General features: G+C 39.5%; 1 protein-coding gene across 1 annotated transcript in view; it reads left to right on the top strand.

The window, feature by feature from the left end:
* Window positions 1–25,141, top strand: part of LOC308139051 (rho GTPase-activating protein 26-like) — a 75,188-nt gene that overhangs the window by 42,160 nt on the left and 7,887 nt on the right. The window contains exons 5-20 of the mRNA XM_080508373.1: window positions 656–757; window positions 955–1,065; window positions 1,643–1,747; window positions 3,208–3,337; window positions 3,514–3,614; window positions 4,891–4,985; window positions 7,426–7,504; window positions 9,430–9,466; window positions 9,890–9,955; window positions 12,505–12,579; window positions 12,675–12,759; window positions 13,734–13,792; window positions 17,948–18,053; window positions 20,248–20,407; window positions 21,636–21,780; window positions 21,945–22,128. Coding sequence (XP_080364499.1) covers window positions 656–757; window positions 955–1,065; window positions 1,643–1,747; window positions 3,208–3,337; window positions 3,514–3,614; window positions 4,891–4,985; window positions 7,426–7,504; window positions 9,430–9,466; window positions 9,890–9,955; window positions 12,505–12,579; window positions 12,675–12,759; window positions 13,734–13,792; window positions 17,948–18,053; window positions 20,248–20,407; window positions 21,636–21,780; window positions 21,945–22,128 — 1,640 coding nt within the window. The remainder of the gene's footprint in view (window positions 1–655; window positions 758–954; window positions 1,066–1,642; window positions 1,748–3,207; window positions 3,338–3,513; window positions 3,615–4,890; window positions 4,986–7,425; window positions 7,505–9,429; window positions 9,467–9,889; window positions 9,956–12,504; window positions 12,580–12,674; window positions 12,760–13,733; window positions 13,793–17,947; window positions 18,054–20,247; window positions 20,408–21,635; window positions 21,781–21,944; window positions 22,129–25,141) is intronic.

Below are 25,141 nucleotides of genomic sequence, written 5' to 3'. Positions count from 1 at the left end.
AGGTTTTCAGTGCATTTTCAATGGAAATATTTGACATTGAGAGGTGAAACCTCCAATTCAATATTACAGCAAAATTTAGCAGAAGTAAATGTTTTTCAAAGGTACGCCCTGAAGTATAGGAACTCTGCCTTGGGAAGAATCATTTCTATTCTCTAGTATGGGATCCTCTTAAGTCATGTGCTTGCATTTTGTCTCAAACAGGGGTATCAGATGTCAATTGTTCTTTCCAGTGTGTTGTTTTATTTTTTTCCAACCTTTTTATGCAATGACTTTAGGGCATAATAACATTAATAGACTGGACTATATGTATCATAAAAGGAGTTCAATCCAGATCTCTTTTTCCTCTTCCATGTTTTATATCACTGACCTTACGTCCGTTGAACAATCTGTCTTTTTTAATAAGCAGATTTGTTTCCCAGAAGAAAACGAATTGTGGTCCACTCACTGAAAGAAGAAAAATGTTTGTTCACATTTAGTTTGTTTATTCTTTCATCTCAGACTGATTTTTAGTAAAAGTCCCAGTTCAAATTACCACTTTATTATAGAGATTTACATTAATTTCTGGATTGGACCCGAGTTGAGCTAGTGTCTATTAAAACACCAATGTGATGCTTGTTCAATCAGCTGGATGTTTTATGTTTTTGATTTGTGACAGGAGGCGAGGAAAAAATATGACAAAGAGACAGAGAAATATTGTGCAGTCCTGGAGAAGCACCTGAGCCTTTCAGCAAGGAAGAAAGAGTCACATCTTCATGAGGTAAGAACTTGTTTCTGTGTTGATGAGTCTGTCTTTTTCATCTTCGTCTGTTATGCCACCCATCTCTGTGTCCTCCTTCAGTACATCCATGACTCTACTCTGAGGACTTCCTGTTCCCCTCCTGCCTGGCAGCTCCATTTCCAGTGTAATTTTTCTAATATCCACTTCTATCAATCCTCTTTCTTTCTATGTTTCAGGCAGACAACCAGGTCGATAATGTGAGGCAACATTTCTATGAAGTTTCCCTGGAGTATGTCTTCAAGGTCCAGGAGGTCCAGGAGAGGAAGATGTTTGACTTTGTTGAGCCGGTAAGACAACACTGTTGTTGTTTTTTTCTTCTTCTTCTTTTTTTATGTGATATACCAATTTTATTAAATTTTTTTATAAAGCTCCTCTCATCCCCCAAAGAATTTGAGCACACATGCTGTTTTTTAGCTGTGGTCTGTATTACATTCACTCACCCTGACATATCCAAGCAGACCAGATGTTCAGCTTCATCACAGTTGTCTGTTGTTGGCAGAAAGCACTTTGGAGGTTTCCGGGCCTTCCTTAAGGGCATCTCAGTTGTAAATACAAAGGAAATAGGAACAACTGCCTACACAAATCTCAACTATTTACTTTCCTGGAAGGATTTTTGGCTGCAATATTTATGTTCTTTTTCAAAAAGCAATGCAATATTTAACATTTTTACCAATTTTATTTTTAATTATCTTGTCATACCTTCTTTTCTCCTCATCCTCTTCTGTCACTTGTGTTTTTTTTATAAATCTTTCCAATGTACATTGTTGTCCATTGACATTTCGTTCTTGTTGCTTTTGCACCCTTTCTTCTTTCTTCGCCCTCTTCTTCACGCTTTCACATTTTCTTTTTTTTTCTTTCCTTCAGCTTTTGGCATTTCTTCAAGGCCTCTTCACCTACTATCACCATGGCTACGAGCTGGCAAAGGACTTTAACCACTTCAAGACTGATCTCACCATCAGCATACAAAATGTGAGGAGTTGCACTTGCACACACATGCATATATTCACATACATACATACATACATCATACATACATACATACGGACACATACAAATAATCTGGGAAAACAAAGCATGCTTTGCGGTCAATAATGGCAGATGTACTCATGAGTAGTATTTCCATCTGTCCATCAGTATTCAGTGTGAAATTACAGCATAGAGCACCAACGGTCAGTATGTTCAGTCCAGATTTGCTTAGAGTTCTCAAAAAGCTTGGACGTGCTCCTTTTTAAAATAAATATGACATGTTTTTGATGCTTTAGTTGAGTCAGATTAGATCACTTTTGAATGCCCTTACATGGTTATTTTGAATGCTCTAAGATGGAAAACAGCAACCGTAAGAAATGCAACAAAAAATTAAAGCTGCAAGCAGCGTTGGTCGGGACCTCGTGCCCATATATATGCTGTGATTAGCCAAAGCATTATGGCCACTGATAGGTGAGATGAATAACAGATTTATTTTTTTGTTAAAAAAAAAATTTTGGAGCAGCTTTTAGCAGGTGGGATATAGAAGGGAGCAAGAATGTGAGTGAGTTGAACAGGAATCAAATTGAGATGACTCAACCACTGGGCGAGAACATCTCTAAAACGACAGCTCTTGCAGTGTTCCTTTTAGTGGGTCTCTACCACTACTATGAGAATTGAAAAGCAAGGAACTAAGTCAGGGACATGAGCAACTAAAGCTCATTGATAGTGATTTTTTTTGTGAGAACTGAGGGCTGCCCTGTCTGCAGCGAGCTGACAGATGAGCTACGGTAACTCAAACTGCTTTAAAAGTAATGCTAGTTCTGTTAGAAAGTTCTCAAAATACAAGGTGCCACAATGTGTTTACTGCTAAAGGGACAGCATAATGGGAACTAAGCAATATCAGTTAGGTGGTCTTAATGTTATGGATGGTTTAATATAAGTGGACATTCAATGAACTCAGTAACCTTCAACAAATCCTATTAAAAGGCTCAAAAATTTTGTGAGGCCGATGTCACCTTATATGGAGGTTATTTTAATGGATCGTCTCTCAGCTGCATAAATGATGGGGAATTTATTGGATTTGCATCAAAAAACATAAGCCCCCAGGCTAATAATAAAGCAAAAACTAGAAGACTTGCCAACTATTTTGCAGGGATACATTCTTGATATGTTATCATTAAAACAGTTGCTAAATTGTTAAAGCATGTCCACGGTAAAATATCAAAGGGAAAATACTTAAAAACCTCCAGGTGCTGCAGGAGCGATTCAAAGACAGTTACTTGATTTGAAAATAACATTCAAGGCAAAAAACAAAACAAAAAAAAAAACACTGAACAGCCCAATTCATGATGTTTCTGTCTGAAGTCCAACTCCAAGAAACAGTGAAAGGCCTGCGGTTGCCTACTTTGCAGTATCTGTTTATTTGATTCAACTTTTTTCCTTATTTGTGTTTGTGTCGACAGACGAGGAACCGTTTTGAGAGCACCCGGTCTGAGGTGGAGAGTCTGATGAGGAAGATGAAGGAAAATCCACACGAGCACAAGAGTGTCAGCCAGCACACTATGGAGGGATACCTGTTTGTGCAGGAGAAGCGTATGTATCACAGAGGATGCAATTCGGCGACGCGAATGAGACTGTGTGTGTTTTCTGTGCTTCTGTCTTTTCAGCTTTAAAGGATGCAAGGCAAAGATTCACCCTTGTCTTAGTTCTGCTCTCTGTCGTCTCTCTGCCTTTAACCAGCTGGTGTTGCTCTTGATTTCTCTCCTCAGGTTCATTTGTATCTACATGGGTGAAATACTACTGCACATACCATCGCGAGCCTAAGAAGGTCACCATGGTTCTGTTTGACCCGAAATCCGGGGGTAAAATGGTGAGCGGCTTATTAAACACACACATCAACTTTGTATATTTGGTAGATGAAACAAAACCTGCTTATCTATTTTTAACTGGAAAAAAGACACACACAGCCATTAGCTCTTAATCTCGGAGGGTGAAAGATTACCACCGTTAAGTTCTGACATTTTTTGGGGGGGGGATCGTCAGCTGAAAATGTCAAGCCTTTTTGTCAGCCCCTCGGTGTTGAGGCTGAGAGCGGTTTTGATTCACAGCACCACTTCACACCAGTGCACAGTCACACATGAAGCTGCCGGTTTGACAAGTGAGCGCAATTTCCTCCTCAGCACCCTTCATAGGTCTTGGCAAATTATGCTGTGAGTAAGCAGTGTGTCTCTCCTAACCCTTGCCAATTACAACCGGATTAATGCCAAGCGGAATTGCAAGTGTGTATGGATGAAGATGCACATTGAGGCACAAAGACCTGACAAACATATACAACAGACACGCGGTATGATGAAGAGCAGATCGATTAAAGTTGGAATAATAAAACCTGCATGTGGTGGACCGTGAAATGGTGCCATCAGAGCAAGAACGTTTGAGGAATGTGTGTGGAGTTTGTGTGTCCCCTGTCTGGTTTTCCTCCCACACTCTATTGACAGGCATTTCAGATTAAATATTTCCTGTAGTTTGTTCTCTGCCTTCACCCATTGTCAGCTGGGTTGAGTTCCAGCCTCCAACGATCTGAATTAATGGGTATTGAATAAGCATGGAGCAAGGACATAATCGAGAGATTATTCACAGAATAGTCTATGAAATGATTTCCATACTGCAGATATTACGAAACTGTAAATATTCACCGTTGCGAGGGGTATCTGAAAAGTTATTCAGTGTGGTGTTAGATCTGCAGTTGAGCGTATACTTATGCTCCAAACCAGTGATTTTCATCCTTTAGATTCCATTTTTGTATGTTTAAGTAACAAAGTGTGATGTGGTTCATACTGAATTAGTGTCTCTTGCTTTTTTGAACTGTGGCATCTTCACTCCTCCATTCCTAGTTATTTTTATTCCCTACTTTTAGTCCTCTTCTTTGTAACTCGATTCCTGCAGTGATTTGTGTTGTTGCCCATTTCACACTACAAGTCTTCATCCAAAATGATCTCATTATGTTCCTCCAGCAGTCATGTGTGATTGTTCTCTTTGTAACACTTAATAAAAAGGCTGCGTCTCGCTTTGATGGTTTAACTGTTGTTCTGCATGCATTTAAGTTTTACTATCATACTACAGTGTTGTTTTCCTTCTTCCCGTTTCAGGGGGAGGAGGAGAGCTTCGTTCTCAAGTCTTGCACCAGAAGGAAGACGGACTCGATAGAGAAAAGGTTCTGTTTTGATGTGGAGGCTGTGGACAGGTACCTGTATATCGTCAATTCCGCCAGCTCAAAACATATCCCCGTTGGTTTGTTTTCGACATTTTTCATTTGTTTCCTATTGTTGTACATGTTTCCTATTGTTGTACATGCATTTCTATATTTCTATATGATATAGCTTTGACATGGAGAAGTGGTCAGCACTGTTGCCTCAAGGCTGAGCAGTCCTTGGTTTTCACTCTCGGTGGAGTTTTGGAGCTGTTCGGCGTGAACATATTCCAGTTTGCTCCTGACATGTGGGTGCATCCTGCCTTCACCTGTAGACAGCAGGGATCGGCTCCTTTGTCCTGTGAACCAAGGTTGGACAAAGAGGACTAGAAAGTGGACGGGTGGATGGATTTCACAGCCCGATTTCAGTTCGGATGTTTCACATGATGTAATTACAGCTGCCATACACATGAGGGTGCTGCTCAGTTGATTTACACTCTAGTGGCGCTTCTTTCCATGGCCCTGGTCACCCATTCCTCACATTTCTAATGTCTGTCTTCCTGATTTAAAATTAGTTCACCTCATTAACTTTTTGTCTTGTCGTGTCCCTCTTGATATGGTTGAACGGTATGTAAATGTATCGATCTGTGTCTGGATTTTGTTGGCCTGTGAAGGAACCAAGGCTAATCTTTTTTTTAAATGCACATGTGTTTCGTACACATACAAATACATTTCCATCTTGTTTCACAGTTTTTAAAACAGCATGAGTTACTTTGCATGCATTTGGTTGTGTTTTCATGCCGAGTGACCTTGTGGCTCACCTTTGGTGCTGTGCTTGATAGAATCTGTCTTCATTATGAATGCAGTAGTTTGGATAAGTGCTAAAAAAAAACTGACAGGAAGTTGATGATTTACAGTTAAATAAGTTTTATAAATCACTCAATTGATTTACTGCTTTCAGTTTTCTTTGTCGCAATCAATACATCTGACGAATAATTGGGGTTGAACCATGCAGGAACATTATAATTAACACATTCACTTTTTTTTTCTTCATCAGTGCAGAGGAAATGCTAATAACTTGAAATAAAAAAAAAAAAATGTTTATATAGTATTAATATTCAGCATTTGTTTGAAAAGAGTTTTCATGATGTTTTAGTCCAAATATGGAAAGACAATTTCTATTTTTTCCTTTATTTGTAAATCCACCCATCTACCTTATCTCCTGCTGTATCTAACAGAGGGTCGCAGGCTGTTGATCCCAGGTGACTCTGGTTGGAGGCCATCATTATTCAAACAGACAATTGCACACACTCATATTCACATCAACTGGCGATTTTAGAGTCACTAGTTATTCTCCAATTATTCATGTTTTTGTACTGTTTCAAGTCGCTGTTGCACCAATAGAAAACACACGCATGCACTGGGAGAACAGGTAAACTGTCTGTAAACCCAGACTTGAACCGCCACTCCAATTTCTGTCTACTAATTCACACCTCTGTTTCTCTCACTTTGCTAAAAATGCAAACCATGAGTTAACAGGCCCTGCCTTATGATACTAATTAGGATGGCAGATGTCGGGCTCGGCAAAGTCAGATAACCCCAAGAGAGTTAGACTTAGTCGGACTCAGTACACGGTACAGCCCCGGGGATGTGTCGATATAGTTGCTTCTCGGTGCGGCTGTGTGCAGGGGACTGAGTCATCATTGAAGGACAGACTAGATTATGTGTGTGGAGCTGGTTGTAGTACGGTGGAGATGACACCATACGTAAAAAGAATGTGCTGCCGGTGACAGGGTGACGACATTGGACAGATTGGGACCATATAGTAGACCGGGGAGAACATGGCTAATGAGGCTACGTGTGAGTGTCTACGGTGTGAGTGTGCATGTCACACATCAAAATGAAAAGACTGCTCATTTGCTTGTGAATTTTCAGGCTTTATTCATCATTCATTATTTTGATCCTTTTATGGTTAGAAAGTCTCAGCTGGGGAGGCTTTGCTTTACTGGAAAGCAGCGCTAAAGTCATACCTCTGGCACCTGCAGACACTCTGCTCTTGACGTTTGCATGCACAAATTCTTTTACGCAACTGTGTCCATGACACAAACTGCAAAAAAAAACTCTCAGGTCGAACATATTCAATCCATTTTATTTATCATTTTAATGCTTTGAAAAACACACTTAGGGATCCGGCGGACCTGTTGACATGAAATAAGACGTCATTTTTACAGGTGTCCTTTATTTCATCGGAATGTGTTGTTGCTTGAAGTATTTGTCTGATATGTGAGGTTTTCGTGATTTATGAGAGACTCGTTGGTTTTGATGTCTGACAAGCTATTGTTCCTTTTGTGTGTGTGTGTGTGTGTGTGTGTGTGTGTGTGTGTGTGTGTGTGTGTGTGTGTGTGTGTGTGTGTGTGTGTGTGTGTGTGTGTGTGTGTGTGTGTGTGTGTGTGTCTGTGTGCGTGTCTGTGTGCGTGTCTGTGTGCATGTGAAGGCCGGGAGTGATCACTATGCAGGCTCTCTCAGAAGAAGACCGCAGGTTGTGGATGGAGGCCATGGATGGGAGAGAACCGGTAGGTTACCATGGTTACTCGTTTCTTCGTATGTGACGGAGACAAACGAGGGAGAGCGAGAGAGAGAGGGAGTGACGAAGACCTAAGACGAGAGCAAGGGACAACGCCTGCGTGCGACAAAACACAATCGTCACCGTCACACTGGATTTTTGGTGCGCTGTTTAAAACTTTTACATCGTCATTTAAAGCTGTGGCTCATCAACAACAGCTTAGGAAGCCTGATAAGTTTCTTCTTTTTTTTTTAAAATCACTAATAGAAGTACTGACAGACAGCCAGTCACTCCAGCACTCACTTTATGGCTTCTCAAGATGCAGCTTTTTTTGCCCTCTGGCTGTAAGTTAGTCTTGCGTTCCACACGCTCAGCCAGACCTCTTCATGCCCCAACATCTCCTTATGTCTGCATTCAAATGTGCAAAGGTAATCCGCATCCGTAAAGTCTCCGCAAGCTTCGACATGCACTTTCTGAGCTCCGGGGAGCTGTCATAAAAGCAGAAATGTTGATGTTCATGTTTGGCCCCCAGCTATTTCCTGCCTTTGGTGTAGCAACTTTACTTCTCTGGCTGGCTTCACTTGACAGTCAGTACAAAGTTACTATTGACCACAGCCAGAAGAAATCACATTCAGAAAGCTGCAAAGAGCTTCCTGCCCTCGTATATATGTGAACCCATACACAGAAAGGCATTATTATACTATAAGTGGCAGAAGGCTACCATTACTGCATCCTGCATGTGACAGCTTCTAATATCATTCCGTAAGTCACACGCAATGTATATTCTTTGCTGGACTCCAGTAAAGCCTATGTGATACAGGTTCAGGTGTCTTTATTTGTACCCTTAGGTGCATTACTTTTGCAGTGAGATGATCACACTGTACACGATTACAAAATGTAACAACACGGCAAACTCAAAATCACAATAACTTAGTATTCTGAGTTTGCCACAATACAGATAAATGCATTTACTAATCTGAAAGGTTGAAAATAGCGGTAAGCATATATTAAGTCAGAAAATCGTGACAGGAAAAGCAGCGTTCCTGCTCTATAATGGCAGATGTGTGCCCATTAACAGGCGAGGAAAAGTGCTTCCTTAGAAATGTCTTCTTGGAACTGAAATGTGGATGGTTTTTGTTTTCACTTTGTTCTCCTTTTCAGCCACATGAGTTTAAGATTGGTATTCATAACATTAAAGCCTGCGTTAACTTGAAAACTTAAAATAACTGTTGGAAACCCACAGTTGACGATCGCAACAGATGTCGGCGTGAAGGGAAAATTAAGACTAAATATGGAAAAACAAGCATAGATCAGCACCATTTAACACTTACATGGTGGAAAATGATTTAAAAAAAAAACTGCTGATAAAAGCTCTGCTTTAAAGTAAAAAGTGATCACTTAAAGACATAAGTAGCTGGTAATTGACTGTTAATATTACTCTTCACACAATTACTCTCCTTCGTCATCTTGTCATTTTGAGAAAATTCTCAAAGGAGACTGAAGTGTGCTGCAAATCCTGGCCTCCAGGAAAGATTAGTTTGCAGCAGGAAGGCAGCGATAGCTAGCAGATTTAGGTGTTGCCAGCATCACTATCAACCAGGGGTTTCCTTGAGCTTCTGCTAGGTTTTATAGCATGACAACATCAAGTGTAGGAGAGTTTGCACAGTTGTTGTTTTTTTCATGCCGTGTGTCTGAATTTGCTTTGCACAATATAATTTAAGAATTGAAATAAAATCATTGGCAATAAAGTGTACACATGGCTCAACCTAATCAAAATTTGCCAACTAAAGCTAAAATTCCCAAAGACTGCTGAGGTACGCAATCGATATGCCATTTTTGTTTATTTTGTGGTGCTGTATGTCAGAAGTGTTTGAATGTGAATCTCCTGTATACTAACTGTAAACACTGTAAATCACTAAACGTTGATGTTTGCAGGTGTACAATCTCAACAAAGACAACCAGGCCGAAGGAAGTGAGTATCATTAGTAATTAGATTTTCAGTCATTATTATGTAATTGCATGCAATAAATTATGCAGTACAGCGCTGGTGCTCACTAGTGTGTTATGAGTCTTTGACAGAAATCCAGTGAGCAATTTGTCCAGTGACTCGTATTTTCTCAGCTATGATTTATATACTACTGAGTGACTAATTACATTCAACACATTTTGCCAAATAAAAGTCATATTTACATTCTTATCATTGCATTTTGCATATTTCAAATAGTGTCTATTGGAGAATTAAGGCTGCAATATTGGTTGTTATTGTCTTGTGACTTTCAGATGCATATGTTTTTCTTTTCTTCTGATATTGACAGGATTTGAACGATGTGTAATGAAGCAAATTTCAAACTAATAGTTGGTTCATGTTCATGTTGTCTTTCTCCCTCTCCATCAGTGGCCCACCTGGATGTCATTGGATTCAATGTGATGAAGAAATTTATCTATGCAGTGGACACTCGAGGTACTGTGTTTTTTTTAATCTTGTCTGGAATATTTTAGACAAGAAAAACAAAGAGTTAACACACACAAGGACTACACCTATTCTTCAAGCAAAAAAGACTGAATATATTCACATCTGAAACCTCTCAGTCAGAAAAGGACATTAATCAAATGTGAATATTAAGATAAGATACTGTAATAAAATATTATAATATATAATAGAAATGTAACTTAAAATACTAAAATATGAGATCAGGAAAATAAGTCAAGAGGCACTATAATCTAGAAAAGATGTAGAATGTTTTCATTAAAAAGAGAGAAAACAAACATAAGAACATTATAGTTTATTACGAGCCTGATTTAAAATCTGGGCCTTTAATTGGTACATGCTCTTCCTACTATAGAGATTTTGATAATGGATGTAGTTGTGCTGGGAAGACTTAGTACATGGGTGTCAAACATGAGGCCGTGGGCCAGTTTAGGCTCCGATTTAAAAGACGCATAATGCAGCACTTATAAGACAAGTATTTTGAATATTTCACTTTATTTTTCACCAGAAGGCTTCATTAAAATGGGCTTTATGTCGAGATTGTAGTCACTTTCGGACATAATGGTTTGTTGTCATGTATACTTTGTGCCACTTCAACAAAAACAACTTTAACATTTACATTTAAAGGTTATTAGGGCACTATTTTAACGTTCCAGCTCACTCAAGAGGAAATTGGAAATTGAAAACAATAAAAACTGAATGTACAGTAAATGCATATGCTATTTTTTTCTGGACAATTAGTCTGAAATCTGACGGTTGCAAATGAGATTGTATTGTATTAACAATAGTTAAATAGAAAGCACTGCAACAGCTTGTTGACTCAATGGAGGCTTTAATACAGCACATAAACATAAAGTTAATATCATGCACTGCACCAGCTGCTGCAGGTTCACAGTTGGGATGGGGAAATATATAATGGTTGGGGTTTAAACTTGTGACCCCTGAGCATGTTATTCTCAGATGTATCTGGACATGCCTCTCCAGAGATTCTTTGAAATGCTGTAGTAATGGTCCACATGTCCACAATATCGTTACATGTTTTTATCTGCGGGACTGAGAGCATCCATTACTGCACACTCTGTACCTATTCATCGCATCAGAAGACACATTTATATTGTGACGGCCCTGTGTACCAGATCTCCAGGATTATTCTTTTCATGTGGGAACATGTCTAAATTACAAGAAAAGGATGTCTTTTAATACTATTTTGGGTTCAATGTAATGTGGAGCTCACATTATCGAAATAAGCATCACAGTTTATATGTCTGAACCCTTTGTTTTTTTTTCCTCAAAATGATGAGCAGCAGTCAATGTATGTTATATGTTTTCGGCAGCAGTTATTCACTGATGTCAAATCAATTAAAAAAGGCTGCATAAGCTGCACGCCATTAATTAACTCCAGATAATCTGATGTGTCACTGTTCTGTTGACATGAAATTTCAAAGTTTACTCAAGTGTTGCACTTAATTTTAATGACCAGTCCTTACTTTGGTGCTAATTTCAAATATTCCATTCAAACTGCCTGTTTTCCATAGCAGGTGGCTTTATTGACATGATTGGTTATTATCAATCATTAATTGATGTTTAGTATTGCACTAGGCCGCATGGTGCTTATCACCTAGCTCTCTTGCCTCACAGTGAAATGATCCCCGGCTTGAGACCGGGATCTCAGGGTCCTTTCTGTACAGAACAGTGCATCGCCTCCCTTTACGTTTCCCATTTATTTACATTTTTGGACATTTTACTGTACGTTGCACCAGAAGGTGAGATTATAATAATTCCCAGTACTATGTGTTTGGAATCGCAAAAATACCAACATTTATGTGTTACACTCTGCACCACAAAAAATACCAACAGTACCAAAGTTTAAATTTACAGGTTATTGTGGCACTGTTTTACCGGTCCGGCCCACTCGAGGTGGATTTAGGCGTTTTTCACACCTCTGATGGAGGCAGATGGCCTCCACCCTGTAATATGGTCCTACTCAAGGTTTCCTCCAAGTAACATCTAGTTTTTCCTTGTCACTGCCCATGTGGGATTGTTGCTTCTTTTTCAATATGTTGAGTTAAGACGAGTATTTTTGAATCAATGCTATAAAAATAAAATTTAATTGAAATGAATGTACATGCATGTAATCGCAGAAACATAAACTTTCATACAAGCAATGTAATTAATAGCATAAAGCTAATTAATGTAGTGACCAATGTACACCTGAAGCAGTTGGACAAAACAAATCAATGAAAGAGGAATAATATAACAGTAAATGAGAATAGCTTATACTTGCAGATATAGAAAAATAATGGAATAATCGTAAGCTAAACATTTTAAACTAACCCAGTAACATAGGAGAAGTTAAATAGATCAACACAATTATGAAGCCAGAATGAAAAACTTCTATAAATTTAAAGAACATGTTATACTTTTAGCTTGTGTCAGAATCATAATGTTGCGGGAGCGTTGCAGTTTTACAGCTGACTCATGAGGATTAATAAATACTTCTGCTATTTTTTCTTCTCCTTCAGGTATTGATGAGCAGGGCTTATACAGAATTGTTGGCGTCAACTCCAGAGTACAAAAACTACTCAGTCTGGCTATGGGTAATTACAGTAACACACAGAAAAGGATGTTTGTATCAATGCCTTTATTAAAATCGATAGCAAATGCCATTTTTGCTGTGCTTTTTGTGCTCCAGATCCTAAAACCTGTGCTGATGTAGAGCTGGAAAATCCCGAGTGGGAGATAAAGACAATAACAAGTGCTATCAAGCACTATCTCAGGTTTGTATGATTTACTGAAAAATAAAAAAAGAAATTGCATTTTTTTTTCTTTGTATTCATCATAAAATCTTGACATTATTCTTTGAGTGCACATGACTTTAATGACCTGTAATTTACTGACCCTTTTCATTTTGTTGAAGCATTACTCTCATAAAATTACAGGACCTATTCTGCACATTTCACCACCAATGCTTGAATAAGCATATATAACTTCATATTTTTGTCTTCTGGCCTCGATCCAGCTTCATACATTTTTAATTTTTATGCAGGCTTTTTTAAGCCTGTGCACCAATGGAAAGGTTGTTCTCTGCACACATCTTCATCAGCTGCGTTTTAACTCACAGTTGCTTTTCCCCATTGCAAATGTTCCCATGGTCAAAAGAGTTTCTGAAGCCTTTCTTTTATTTGATCATGATAGGAAGTATATGGATAGTGGAAAGCCAGGGAAATGAAGCGACACGTGTAAAAAAAAAAAAAAAAGAGGGGAGAAGCAGTGTTGTTCACGCTGTGCTCAGTCTGCTGTACATTGATGAATATACATTGTGCACAACACAAAAGCTCATGTACACAAACATTCGCAGACACGTTGGCGCACGTTCACACGTGGTACATTAATGGAGAGATTTACTGAAACACCTGCTGTCCACTCTCTCGCAGACCACACATAGACTCATTTATAGCATCAAGACATCAGGCCAGGCCTCATTGAGAGCCAGCAGGAGCCATTACGCTCATCAGGCAGCAGTGAACAAAATCCTGTCCAGCTGTGGAAGCAGGCATGACTGAGGGGGGGGGGGGGGGGGGGGGGGGGGGGGGATGAAAAGGAGAACATAGTTTGATGATCGCTCATACAGAACTATCTGAGATTTATAGATTTTTTTATTTTTTATTCCCAAAGCAGCCAACCCTGAACTCTTGATCTATTTTCCAAGCTGATATTCTCCACCTGACATCTCAGTCTGCTGTGTTTCCAGGATGCTGCCTGCGCCTCTCATGACATACCAATATCAGAGGAGCTTCATCAAAGCCGCCAGTAAGTATTTTCCTTTTACGCACCTCATTTGCTTCTCTAATGTATGTTGAGGCGACTGTTTGGGGTTGTTTAAATGTTGCTTTGGTCACAGATAAATACAACTCTATACTCTTAAACAAGCATGAAGCATGTGGTTTACAAGAAATGTGCAGATTCACAAGATTCACAAGAAATGTGCAGATTCACAGAATCTGCACATTTCTTGTGAATCTGCACATTTCTTGCACTGAAAATAGGTATTTCAGCTTGCTTCGACACCCATCGTCCCTCCAGGATGCCTCTGTCTGTTCATTTGCTCTCATGACCTTGATCCTTCTTAGTGCCCTGCTTGTGCGATGCCTCTGACTTGTTTTTGGAGTTTTCAAATAATAAAAAAAATTATTAAAAAAAAGAAAGAAAAGAAAAAAAACCTAATAATATTCCCCTGAGTATCCAATACTTCAACTCAAAAGGGAAAAGCTTGAGAAGTTGACGTGAAAGAGAGAATCGAGAAGAAACGTCTTGTTTTGAGATGCGTTGCCTCGGACAGCAGCTACAAAATTTGTCTTTTCATGTAACGGCACCTGATGGTGTGGATCATGGACCCTGGATAAATTATTTAATTAAAAATACACACAAACCCTCCAGCAGATACTGAAATCATTTTGATGTTTTAGATTCATCTCGTGTGGCTGCTAGGCTACAAAGTAAACGATAGCAATCTCCAATTGATTTAGACTATGAAGTACAGACTTTGCAAGTGTATCCGCCAGCCTTTGATTGTTTGAATCTTCATCTGGCGTTGGTTGATCTGCTTCAGATGGGTTCAGCCTGTTTCGCCTGGCTTCAAGTTGTCACGGTTCTTGTTTTCTCTGTGTTTCACATTTTGGGTTCCTATAGAAAGCTAATAAGCCATGTAGTGTAATGCAGCCCAGTTTGGACTGAACGGTGGTGTCAGTGACCTTTCGTGCTTGTTTTCTGGTTGTTGATCTTCTCGAAACTTGAGCTGTGCCAGGAAAGGACTCGGCGTAATGACAGTTTGTCTCTGTTGTATTAAATGGCTTCATAATGTGGCCGAATGGAAAGCAAGGGAGAAACATAATTAAGGCTCGTCAGATCTATTAAAGTCTCCGGTTAGATATCAAATTATATAATTTAGCAACAATCATAAGTTGATCATTGGCACAGCCTTCTTTATACACGTATTGTACTTAAGCATGCCTCTGCGTTCACATCACCTCTCAACTATGTGCATTTGCATGTTGTGAGCTTGTGCGTGAGTTCAAATTTGCAGGAAAACAGGTCTATTAGTAAGCCTTTGTATTCTTTTGTTTGAGGTGAAATATTGCGCAACAGCAGTGTCATGTGAGGATCGCGTCCTCGTGGGAACTCTGTTTTCCAGCCCCTCCCTTTTTTTTTTTTTCGTCCTCCCTTTCACCTCTACTCCTCCTTCCAGCTCACGCATCACCTCTCCCTCCCTCCTCAAGTTCCGGCCTCGACACAACTTCATTTTAGGTGTCGGGTTCAGCCACAAAACCGCGGTCGTGGGCTGGAAGAATAAAAAGGGGGGAATGGTGTGGGAAAAGGATTAGTGTGAAAGAAAGAAAGATGAGAATCAGAGGAGGGAAGATATGTGTCACCTGAATTCACTTGAACTGAGCACAAGTGCTGATGTGGACGGCTGCTTTGAAACTGCTGAGTTTTTTTCTTTATTCCTTTTTTTATTCCTTCTCACCTGCGATTGTATAAATAACATTTACTCTTATATACGAGCTGACCTGACTACATATTTTCCATATTTTCATTGTAGGTCCAAGTCTGACTGAGGCAAGTTAAAGTTTCTGATGAATTGCATTTATGGGGGGGATGATAACTTTAGACTATGATTGTAGACTGCGCGGGCCACAGAGTTCAGAGTGTTTTAGTGCAGTTGCCTCACAGTGAGGATGCAAGTTTGCATGTGGGTTTTCTCCTGGTACTCCAGCTTCCTCCCACAATCCAAAAACATACATTTGACATGCATTTAATTGGTAGTTCTAAATGATTAATAGATGAATGGATGTATGTCTTCATGCTGTGCTGTCAATTCAAATTCAAAGTCTGTGATAAAGTTAAAGGAAACTTTGTGACCGCACGGTGTTCTCAGTCATTTTATCCACTGCTGCTATCAACGTGGTGAAAAGGAAAGGAAGGACTGAATATGAACGGACATTATAACTATATACAAGTATAGAATAATATCATCCATAATTAGGCCCTGTGAGAATGTCTTGACAGTTGGCTCTAGCAGCAACTGTAAGACAGTCAGTTGCTGTGTTAGAGCCTCGGTGCCTCCGGGTTAAGGATGTGTTTTAACGGAGCCTCGTTTTAGTGTTTGTAGCTTCTTCTTGCAGCAGCCTCCATATTTTAGGCGTACTCTCAAAGTGTTTGCTACATCTGTGCAAACACGGTCGTAAAGTGCGGCTTGCGTGGCTGGTGGAAAAATACAACCAAAAGTTTCCAGTCAATAAACTGTAAAGCAAAGCAGTACTGCTTCATCCAACGCATATTGCCAGCCGCTCTGTGAGCCCAGGCAGCATGCTAAAGATGAGGCATGGGATCTAATGCACATGCTGTAGGAGCCAGGAAATATGAATAATAAATTATAAGAAAGTGGCGGCTCTGGAGTTGAAGGATCAGACGACAGTCTGCAGACGTGGCAAGCCCGTTATAGTAATGCATGCTTCATTTACTGTATGTGGGTTGTCTGTGCATTTGCTTTGCTGAATTCTGTAAAAGTCCATGCACTAACGTTTTACTAAATACTGAGTTTCTCTTGGTGTTTTCAAAGCCTGATGCTGCAAGATGACATTTAATTTACTCAGATACACATTTTATCTGATTTCTAACACGTCCGTGTACAATCTGAACTACGCAGCCATGACCAAATAATCATGTGACCGCAGGGTTGAAGAAATACATTAAACAGATACAACTCCAATTTTTAGGAGCTGAAAACTATATAATATACCATACTAGGAAAATATGCTCTTTATTAAAAAGTAATACGTTACTTCAGTCTTGAATTTCTGTGTTTTGTCTGTAAAAAGTGATTAAAATTGTAACTGAAAATGGAGAAGGATATGGCCAAAAGTCTGGCCTCCATGCATTGAAATATACAGCTCCTAGTTAAATAAAACATTAATTCATCAAGTACATACATGTTCATTTGATTTATACATTTGGCTCGCCGGCCTTATGATTCCATTTAGTAGTTTTGAATCGATCAAACCACACTGCATTCTCAAATGCATCCATGATTAAGACACATCTGACTACACAGTTAACTCAAAATACATGACATGAAGTTAGTGATGAATCCGTAGCAATTTTCATCTTTTCTTCTTCTGAAACATGTTAAGTATTAACGAATGTCAATCTCTATTGAATTTACTGTAACCTATTGAACTTCTTGTGTATATGGATTGATTGGATTGATTTAATGCAGTGTGCGAATTGTAATATTAATCGACAAACATTCCTGTCGTTGTGCTGTTGTCTAACTTGATGTGTGCAAAAAAGAGCAGGGTGTCTGCTCCAACATGATGTGCGTGCATAACAAGTAATAAACAGCTGTACTGGACACACACATTGAAGTGATTGGCACATGTTTGCGTGAGTGACAGCTTATGTGTTTTTGTTTTTCAGTGTTCTTTTCTCCGTATGTGTGCAAGAGTGCACAAACCTTAGTCATTATTAAGAAAATGCATTTGATATGAGATGTTGCGTATTGCCTGGCGCTGACAGCCAGGGCCCCAGGGTTGATCTAATGTGAGTCTGCTGTCATCTCCCTATTGACTGGCTCCTCAGTCGTGACTTATTATAGTACTTCATCAACAACGACTCTGTCTGCTGTGCTTGTCTACTAAGACATGGAGCCTTTCCCACTTTGCAGTAGCTGTGTGATTAAAGTACCACGCTGGCCTTTCTGTATGTTGCACCTCTTCATCTCACTGTCATGAGAAAACAAACAAACCAAAAAAAAAATCTAATCTCAAGTAATGCAACTTTTTGTTTCTTAAAACAATTTTTCTTTTTCTTTCTTTCTTTCTTTTTTTCTTTCTTTCTTTCTTTCTTGCTTTCTTTCTTTCTTTCTTTCTTTCTTTCTTTCTTTCTTTCTTTTTTTGGTCTTTCCAGAGATGGATAACCCCGAGGCTCGGGTGACAGAAGTTCATGCTCTTGTGCATCGACTACCTGAGAAGAACAAGCAGATGCTGGAGCTGCTGATGAAACACCTCGCCAAGTGAGCAGACGTACAACCTACTCACATGCTGGGACACATTTGCAACTACGGATATGCATACTTTGGAAGCAGGACTGGATTCATTTATGCCCCCTCCACATTGAATCTCACTTCCTTTCTTTTTATTCTTCTTTTCTTTGTCCGCATAATGCATCAACACACTCCTCTGCTTGATTGCTGTTGTCATCCATCCCTCGAAAAAGATTAGTGCCGAATGTAATCTCTTGACCACATGCATTAATGCAGTGTGTACTGAAAATAGAAACTCATCCGGCAGCCACCGAGCTAAATCTATTTCCCGACTTATCCCTTCAATGGAAAGAGGGGTTAGAGGGCAAACACAGCTTTTTCTGTAGATGCCCGAGTCACAGCAAATCCAGTGATTTGTTGCTCAAAAGATGTCTCATTGTCTGGTTAAAATTGCACATAATTTCCCTTTCAATTTCAATTCCTTAAATTATGAAAGGAAGTGAATTAAATTTAAAATTCAGTATGAAATCAAATAATGTTTACTGTTAAAAGAATATTATACAACAAGACACGTAATAAATCTTCAAAGTAGTTTTGAAGTAACAAAGATATGTAATTAATTTCAAGGCTTAAATGAGTCCTTATTTTTATTGGTCGATAATTTCATGCATCTCACCCTTTGAGCTGATTGGGATGCAGTGTTTCGCTTCAGAACATTTATGCAAGGCACGTACTGATGAACAGACTATAACATTCTGGAAAGTCTCATCTTATAAAACCTTATAAAACCTTTTTGTCTTTCTATTATGGACATAAAAATGCAACACTTCATATTGTATTGGTAGGAAAATGCGAGGGTAAAAACGCGGTTTCAGTTACATAACTGCAAGCTGCTGCAGCACATAAGCAAATAAGAAAACACAGGGGCAAGGCATGACATATGTAATTATTCTTGTCAAGCGCCTGACGAGCATTGTGTTTTTTTAGTCTAAACCCACATCTATGTCCCTCGGGGTTGTCAGGCCGTGCCTCAATGGCAGCGTCATGATACAATCTGTGACAAATAGGACATCAGACATGTTTATGCCGCATGAAAGCGAGCGCATATGCAGCCGTTTTGAGGATCTGAGCGTATTTACCTGGGGCTTAGTGGATTAAACCTGCTGACGGACATCATCATCACCACAGGCTTATAGGTAGAATGAATGGATCACAGCACACCTCAGCTGTCCGTCTCTTTCTGTGGGGATGAGATAAGATTTAATACATCACACCCAACATGTCCATTCAAACAACAGCATTCAGATCATGAAGTAGAAAAGAAGCTCTGTTATATATTAAGTGAAAACATCAGTAAATACTAAATGGGGTTTGCACAATGGAGAAGGTGGTCACGTTTTGGAACTTTCAACTGTCCTGGTGGTGTCTACTCCTTTCAGCTACACAGGCATGCGTGTATGGTTAAAACATATTTGCAATGTACAGTACTTAGACTACATAAACAGAGAAAGTGAGCCATTTCTCACAATCTTATCTCTGGCCATTCATCAACTATTTGTGTGTCTACTGCACTAACACACACTGTTATTCATTGATATCTGTGCTATTGCCATCAAAGTCTAAGTAATATTGACATAAATACTATTTTTACTCTTTACCTATCGTGAAACGGCACGATTTGTTATGAATTTTGAGAAAGATTTGGATGAGGTTTGATTAAAAAATGTTATCCTGATAAAAAAGTTTATTAATGTGTTTGTTTCATTAAGTGTAGTTTTTTTATGTTAAACGTTGTGTGAATCAACATTAATATTCGCTCTTTGTGTTTCTTTCTCCTCACTCTGTTTCAACCATTCTTGTTCTGCTGATGTAATTGTAAACAATTAGGGTTTGTTGGGATGCAAATATGTGTTTGAATTTGCAGTACCGTTAAAAAACATCACCTTTTGAAGATGCACCCTGAAGACATTTTAGTATTTGTTTTATGTCCTGAGGAAAACTGACACACGTGCAGCACCCGGGCTTAAAGGATACATATACACGTTGCCTCAGTAAAATTGTAGGTTGTAAAGCCTAGGGGTCACAGAGTTCATCTTTCTGAGTTGTACACCTTATGGGCCTCTGTTATCTCCATTTTTAAATATAGGGAAGTGCAATTTGTACAGGGCTTTTTTTTTAAATGTCTTTGTTTATGTGCAATAACTGTTTGTGCTGTCCTCAACAGCGTGGCCAGTCACCACCAGCAGAACCTGATGACCACGGCCAATCTGGGTGTGGTATTCGGACCCACTCTGCTTCGTCCTCAGGAGGAGACGGTGGCGGCCATCATGGACATCAAGTTCCAGAACATTGTCGTGGAGATCCTCATTGAGCATCACGAGAGAGTGAGAGGCGGCGTTTCTGCAAATAAAAACCTCAAACAGAGCATGGCAGCTGAGCATTAAAGCAATCCCCCTCAGCTTTGCCATGAGGATGTAACTTTGTGTAATTGTGCTTAATAACAACAATTGATGTGCATAATCATATTTTGAAGACCCACCTGATAGACACAGACTCACACCCTCGCTGCAAATGCGCATCCTTACATTTCAAAGCCACTTCCCTCTGCAGTTCAAAGCAGCTTATTGGCAGGCCGAGCTGCTTACAAATGTCACCATGGCAACAAGCTGACAGTTGCATTGTGTGTCGTAAACTGAAAGAAACAATTAGACGCAGACAAATGGTATACATGCCACACCTGTTATTTCTGCATGCAATTACTTCACAGACTGGAGAAGTAGGTGTGGAAACAATCATCAGCATGCAGATACTGATGCTCTGCTTTCTTTAGGGTTCACAGAAAGCAGCAGTCTCTCCTTCAAGTGTAAAATTGAAACAAATAAGAGTAAAATGATATGGAAGAGTCGCACTGACTCTTTAATAAAACCTTGCCAGTGGGTGATTAAACAATATGGAACCATTGTATCTGTTATGTAAGCCGGGTGACAAGGATTTGATTAAACTATTTGTATGTTTCGTGTTATTCTGCCTGTTAACCCGAGCTGCAGATATAAAATTGTGTGTGAATACAGAGAAGCATGTGCTGTGTGAATAAGAGGCTAATAAGAGCTGAGCAAAGTCAGTTGTGTAAAACAAACAATAGCAACACAAAGAGGATTTTTATCAAGGGGCGATGTGAATTGTTGAACTACTTGTGGGCGGATTTAACTTGGTACTCTGTGTTTTGTCTTTTTTATTTCTCGACTGTTCTTGAATTAGACCAGAGCCACACAACATATTGTTAATGTTTATCCCATGATTTATCCCATATTTTAGGAATCATCTGCTGCTTTACGTTTTTACTACCATAGATGATTTTGGTTGGTAATTCTGTTACTCATTATTGAATTCGCTGTCTGAAGTCTCGTCTTCAGCTTTATTGAATTTGTTAAATTAGCTGAAGAAGCTGCATCTGTGAGTGCCGCTGCTCACTTAGGTTTTGCATGTGCCTCTTCAGTGCACTTGTTTTTAGACATTTGGAACTGCGCCTGCTGCTATTTTTAATAACATGAATTTATTGTGTGCCATTGTCCCGCCTGATTGTGCTCTAACCTGACTGTCTTGTTTGTGCAGATATTCAGGGACGTACCGAGTTCCGCAGGCGGTTCAACCAACATGCAACTCAACCAGTCGAGGAGGAGAAGCACTGAGAGCAAAGCCCCATCCTGCAGTGAAAGGCCTCTCACTCTCTTCCACACACCAACACATTCCCAGAAAGGTGAGCTGAAAGACATCATGGCTTTCTCCATCCCCTTGTCCTATTTATTTTTTGAATAAAATCCCAACTCTTCCCTGTTTCAAACAAATACTGAATATACATACACCATGGATGCAATCAGTTTGCATGCAGACAGTTGAGCTTTTGGTCTCTTTATTTTGTAGGTGAAAAACGGAACAGTGTGGTCAACACTGCAGGCACTGATGTACAACAAGGTGTTTCCTCCACGGCCAACTGCAACAGCAGCAGCAGCAGCAGTAGCAGCAGCAGCCAAAGTCGCACTCCGAGACACAGTCTGACCAGCAACGACGGCGAGCAGGAGAGCCGTCAGATCCGGCCCAGCTCACTGTGAGTACTCGACTCCGACTGTCCAAATATTTCTGATTCTTAAAAAAACGTCATCCTTTAAAAAGTAAAAGAAAAAAAGAAAAATAGACACAATTGTAATATTGCGACCTATGTTTTATTTTGAGGGCGGCATGGTGGAGTAGTGGGTTGCACTCTCGCCTCATAGTGAGAAGAAGCGGGTTTGTTTCTGAGGCTTGTTTGTGTGGACTTTGCATGTTCTCCATGTGTCCGCATGGGTTTCATCTTGGCTTGTGGGCTCGTGCCCATTTTGCGTGTTCGTGTGATCGTCTGCTTCTTTTTGTGATGAACTGGCACCCTGCCAAGTGTGTGCATCGCTGGTCTCCCAATTCTTCATGGGGAATTCTCCAACTTCTTGTAGCCAGTTGTAATAAAGGCAAAAACATGTTTAATGTTTTATTCAAGAAAAGTAATTCAAAATCGTACTCGATACAAATGAAGTATAAATAAACATTCGAATACACGTGCGGGGCGCACCTATTTTTCAGTTTTCTGACACACCTTTGTGTGGAATTTGCAAGAACACAAAGATTAGACATCAAAATACTTCCACAATTAAACTCTGTTTTGTCCTTTGATGTTAAATAAAGTATGAAATCTGAAATAAAGTATCACTGCTATTGCATGATTAAGTGTGGATCATAACACTGAATATTATTAAAAAGGAATAAAAAGATGGCGTTCAGAAGAGTTTTCCACCTCTGGCAGTTGTTTGTCTGCCACCTGGGTGTGAACGCACACACACACACACACACACACACACACACACACACACACACACACACACACACACACACACACACACACACACACACACACACACACACACACACACACCTTGGTAGAAGAAAACAAAGGACACCAAGTATAGTGTCAATCATCTCATTTATCAACATTGAAATGGCAAGCCTTCAACTACAGACTGTCACCCAGATGATTGCATGTCGTTGCTGATTACTTTTGTCCTTCTGTAGTTCTTTCTCCACTGCTGCCTCTCCACCCTCTCCTTCACTGTCTCTCACTCTCTTGTCTTTTATCTGACACTCAGATGTAGTTGTTACTTCTGTATTTTCTTTGGTGTGTATTCAGTCATTGAGGCTTCACGCTATAGTCATCTCAGGACACTTTACATTTAGATCGAGATTGGAGAAAGAAAAAAAAAAAAACACGAGTGAGTGACAAAATAATTTAAAGGTAGTGACTTTATGCCTCGACTGGTATTCTATTCTAATTTATCTATACTGGGGTGAGGGTCAGCTGGTGAGCCAATCACAGCTGACGTTGGGTGGAATGCTGAATTCACCCCTGTGTTTTAACTGCTTCAGTAGCCCCTAAGTGATTTACATTGTGGTTCAAACGGCCGCCATGCAGGCCATCCATTGAGGCTTCAGTGTCTTGCTCAATGACCTGGGATTGATGAGTGAGCAAACCCACAACCTTGCACTTAACAGAGTGATAGACACATCTGAACTCACAAAATATACATGTTTGTATTGCAGACACAATGTAAACGCAACGTCAAATATTAGCTATTTGGACTGTAGGATTATTATTTGATCATAACCATAAATGGCTTAATAATGATAAACATGTGAACTCCAGAGCGGGGGATGAGTCACACCAGAGACTGGAGGCAATTGTCACCCATATATAATGATACAAAGAGGAAGAAGCGACTTAAAGAAAAATTCACAGCACAAGCAAGAAAACACGTATAAATAGTCTTGGCATAATTAATCACATTAAAGAGACATTAAATGGTTGCACTCATGAAAGGGCAGCTATTAGGGGAGGAAATTCCACCCTTGATTGCCTCTCCTTTCGTCCTCTTTTTGGTAATACTTGTGTAGCAGTGACTGCTCTCAAGTGTTCACGTAAAGCCGTAGGTTGTTACTTGGAAAAGTGGAGCTGCATTCAATGTCAGCAACCAATTTAATTGAATTTTGCAGTTTCTAAGAGATGAATTATACATTTCTCTTAAATTGCGCAATATCTGTGAAGGACACAGCACTGCTGCTCATCCCACAAATACATATACAATTTATTACTAAAAAAAACATAATTTCTACAAGGATTAAACATGACACATTTTTGAATTTGTCCTTCCAATTTTTTTTCGTCAATGCTTCTTTTTTTTTCTTCTTTTTTTTGTTATTAACTCAAATAAAACAAACGTTGATATTGCCGTTACTGGGTCCAGGCTTTGGAAGTCTATCGGGTATTTGAGGGAGCTGGAGTGTGGCGAGCCGTCAGTGGCGTGAGAGAGTGAGAACTATAAAAACGTACTTTGAGTTACTTTGTTCCATCTTGGTTCTAATCTAACCAGCAGCTGCTCATTACGAGCACTGCAACAGTACTGACCACAAATCAATCACCTTGACATCAGTAATATTTTGGAAAGTTATTAGATTTTAATCAATAACTAAAATATTCCTACTGTAAAGCAAAATGCAGCAGTTTAACTCTACTTTTCTTGGAAAATAATGTATTGTTTTTCTTGACCTATTATCACTTGTTACTACTGTTATTTACATATACCAAAAATTCTGGTAAATTTTTTAACAAATCTGTAATAAGACTGTTGCATAATTCAGTCAGACCTTTGCTTTCTCGCTGTCCAAGAACCACGTGTCTCCTAATTCCAAGAAAAGCCAGACTGTATTCTCATCACAGGGAGAAGAGAGGTACAAAGGTCAGAGGTTAACGGCGGTGCCTTCAAAGGCCTGGCGTTCATCCCCCTGAGCCACATGTTATTTACAGTTTTTGCACTTTGGTTATTAGAGGGGTTTTTTTTTTCCTCTTGTTCATTTTGGGGCTGGTTGGTCACGTGAAACAACTCTTTCAAGTTTAATCACATGACAACTTGAAATAATTCAAAATAATATCCAAATTAAAAAACATCTGTGTAAGTCTGTCTTGTGATCGTGTGTTTTAAAGCTTCAGTAATTATTTTTGACTGAGGACTTGCCCCTTGACATGATGCACTGAGGTGAAA

This window comes from Blennius ocellaris (genome assembly GCF_963422515.1).
Source record: "Blennius ocellaris genome assembly, chromosome: 14".
NCBI lineage: Eukaryota > Metazoa > Chordata > Actinopteri > Blenniiformes > Blenniidae > Blennius > Blennius ocellaris.
The sequence above is the reverse complement of the archived record's forward strand: the minus strand, read 5'-3'. Positions and strand labels throughout refer to the sequence as shown.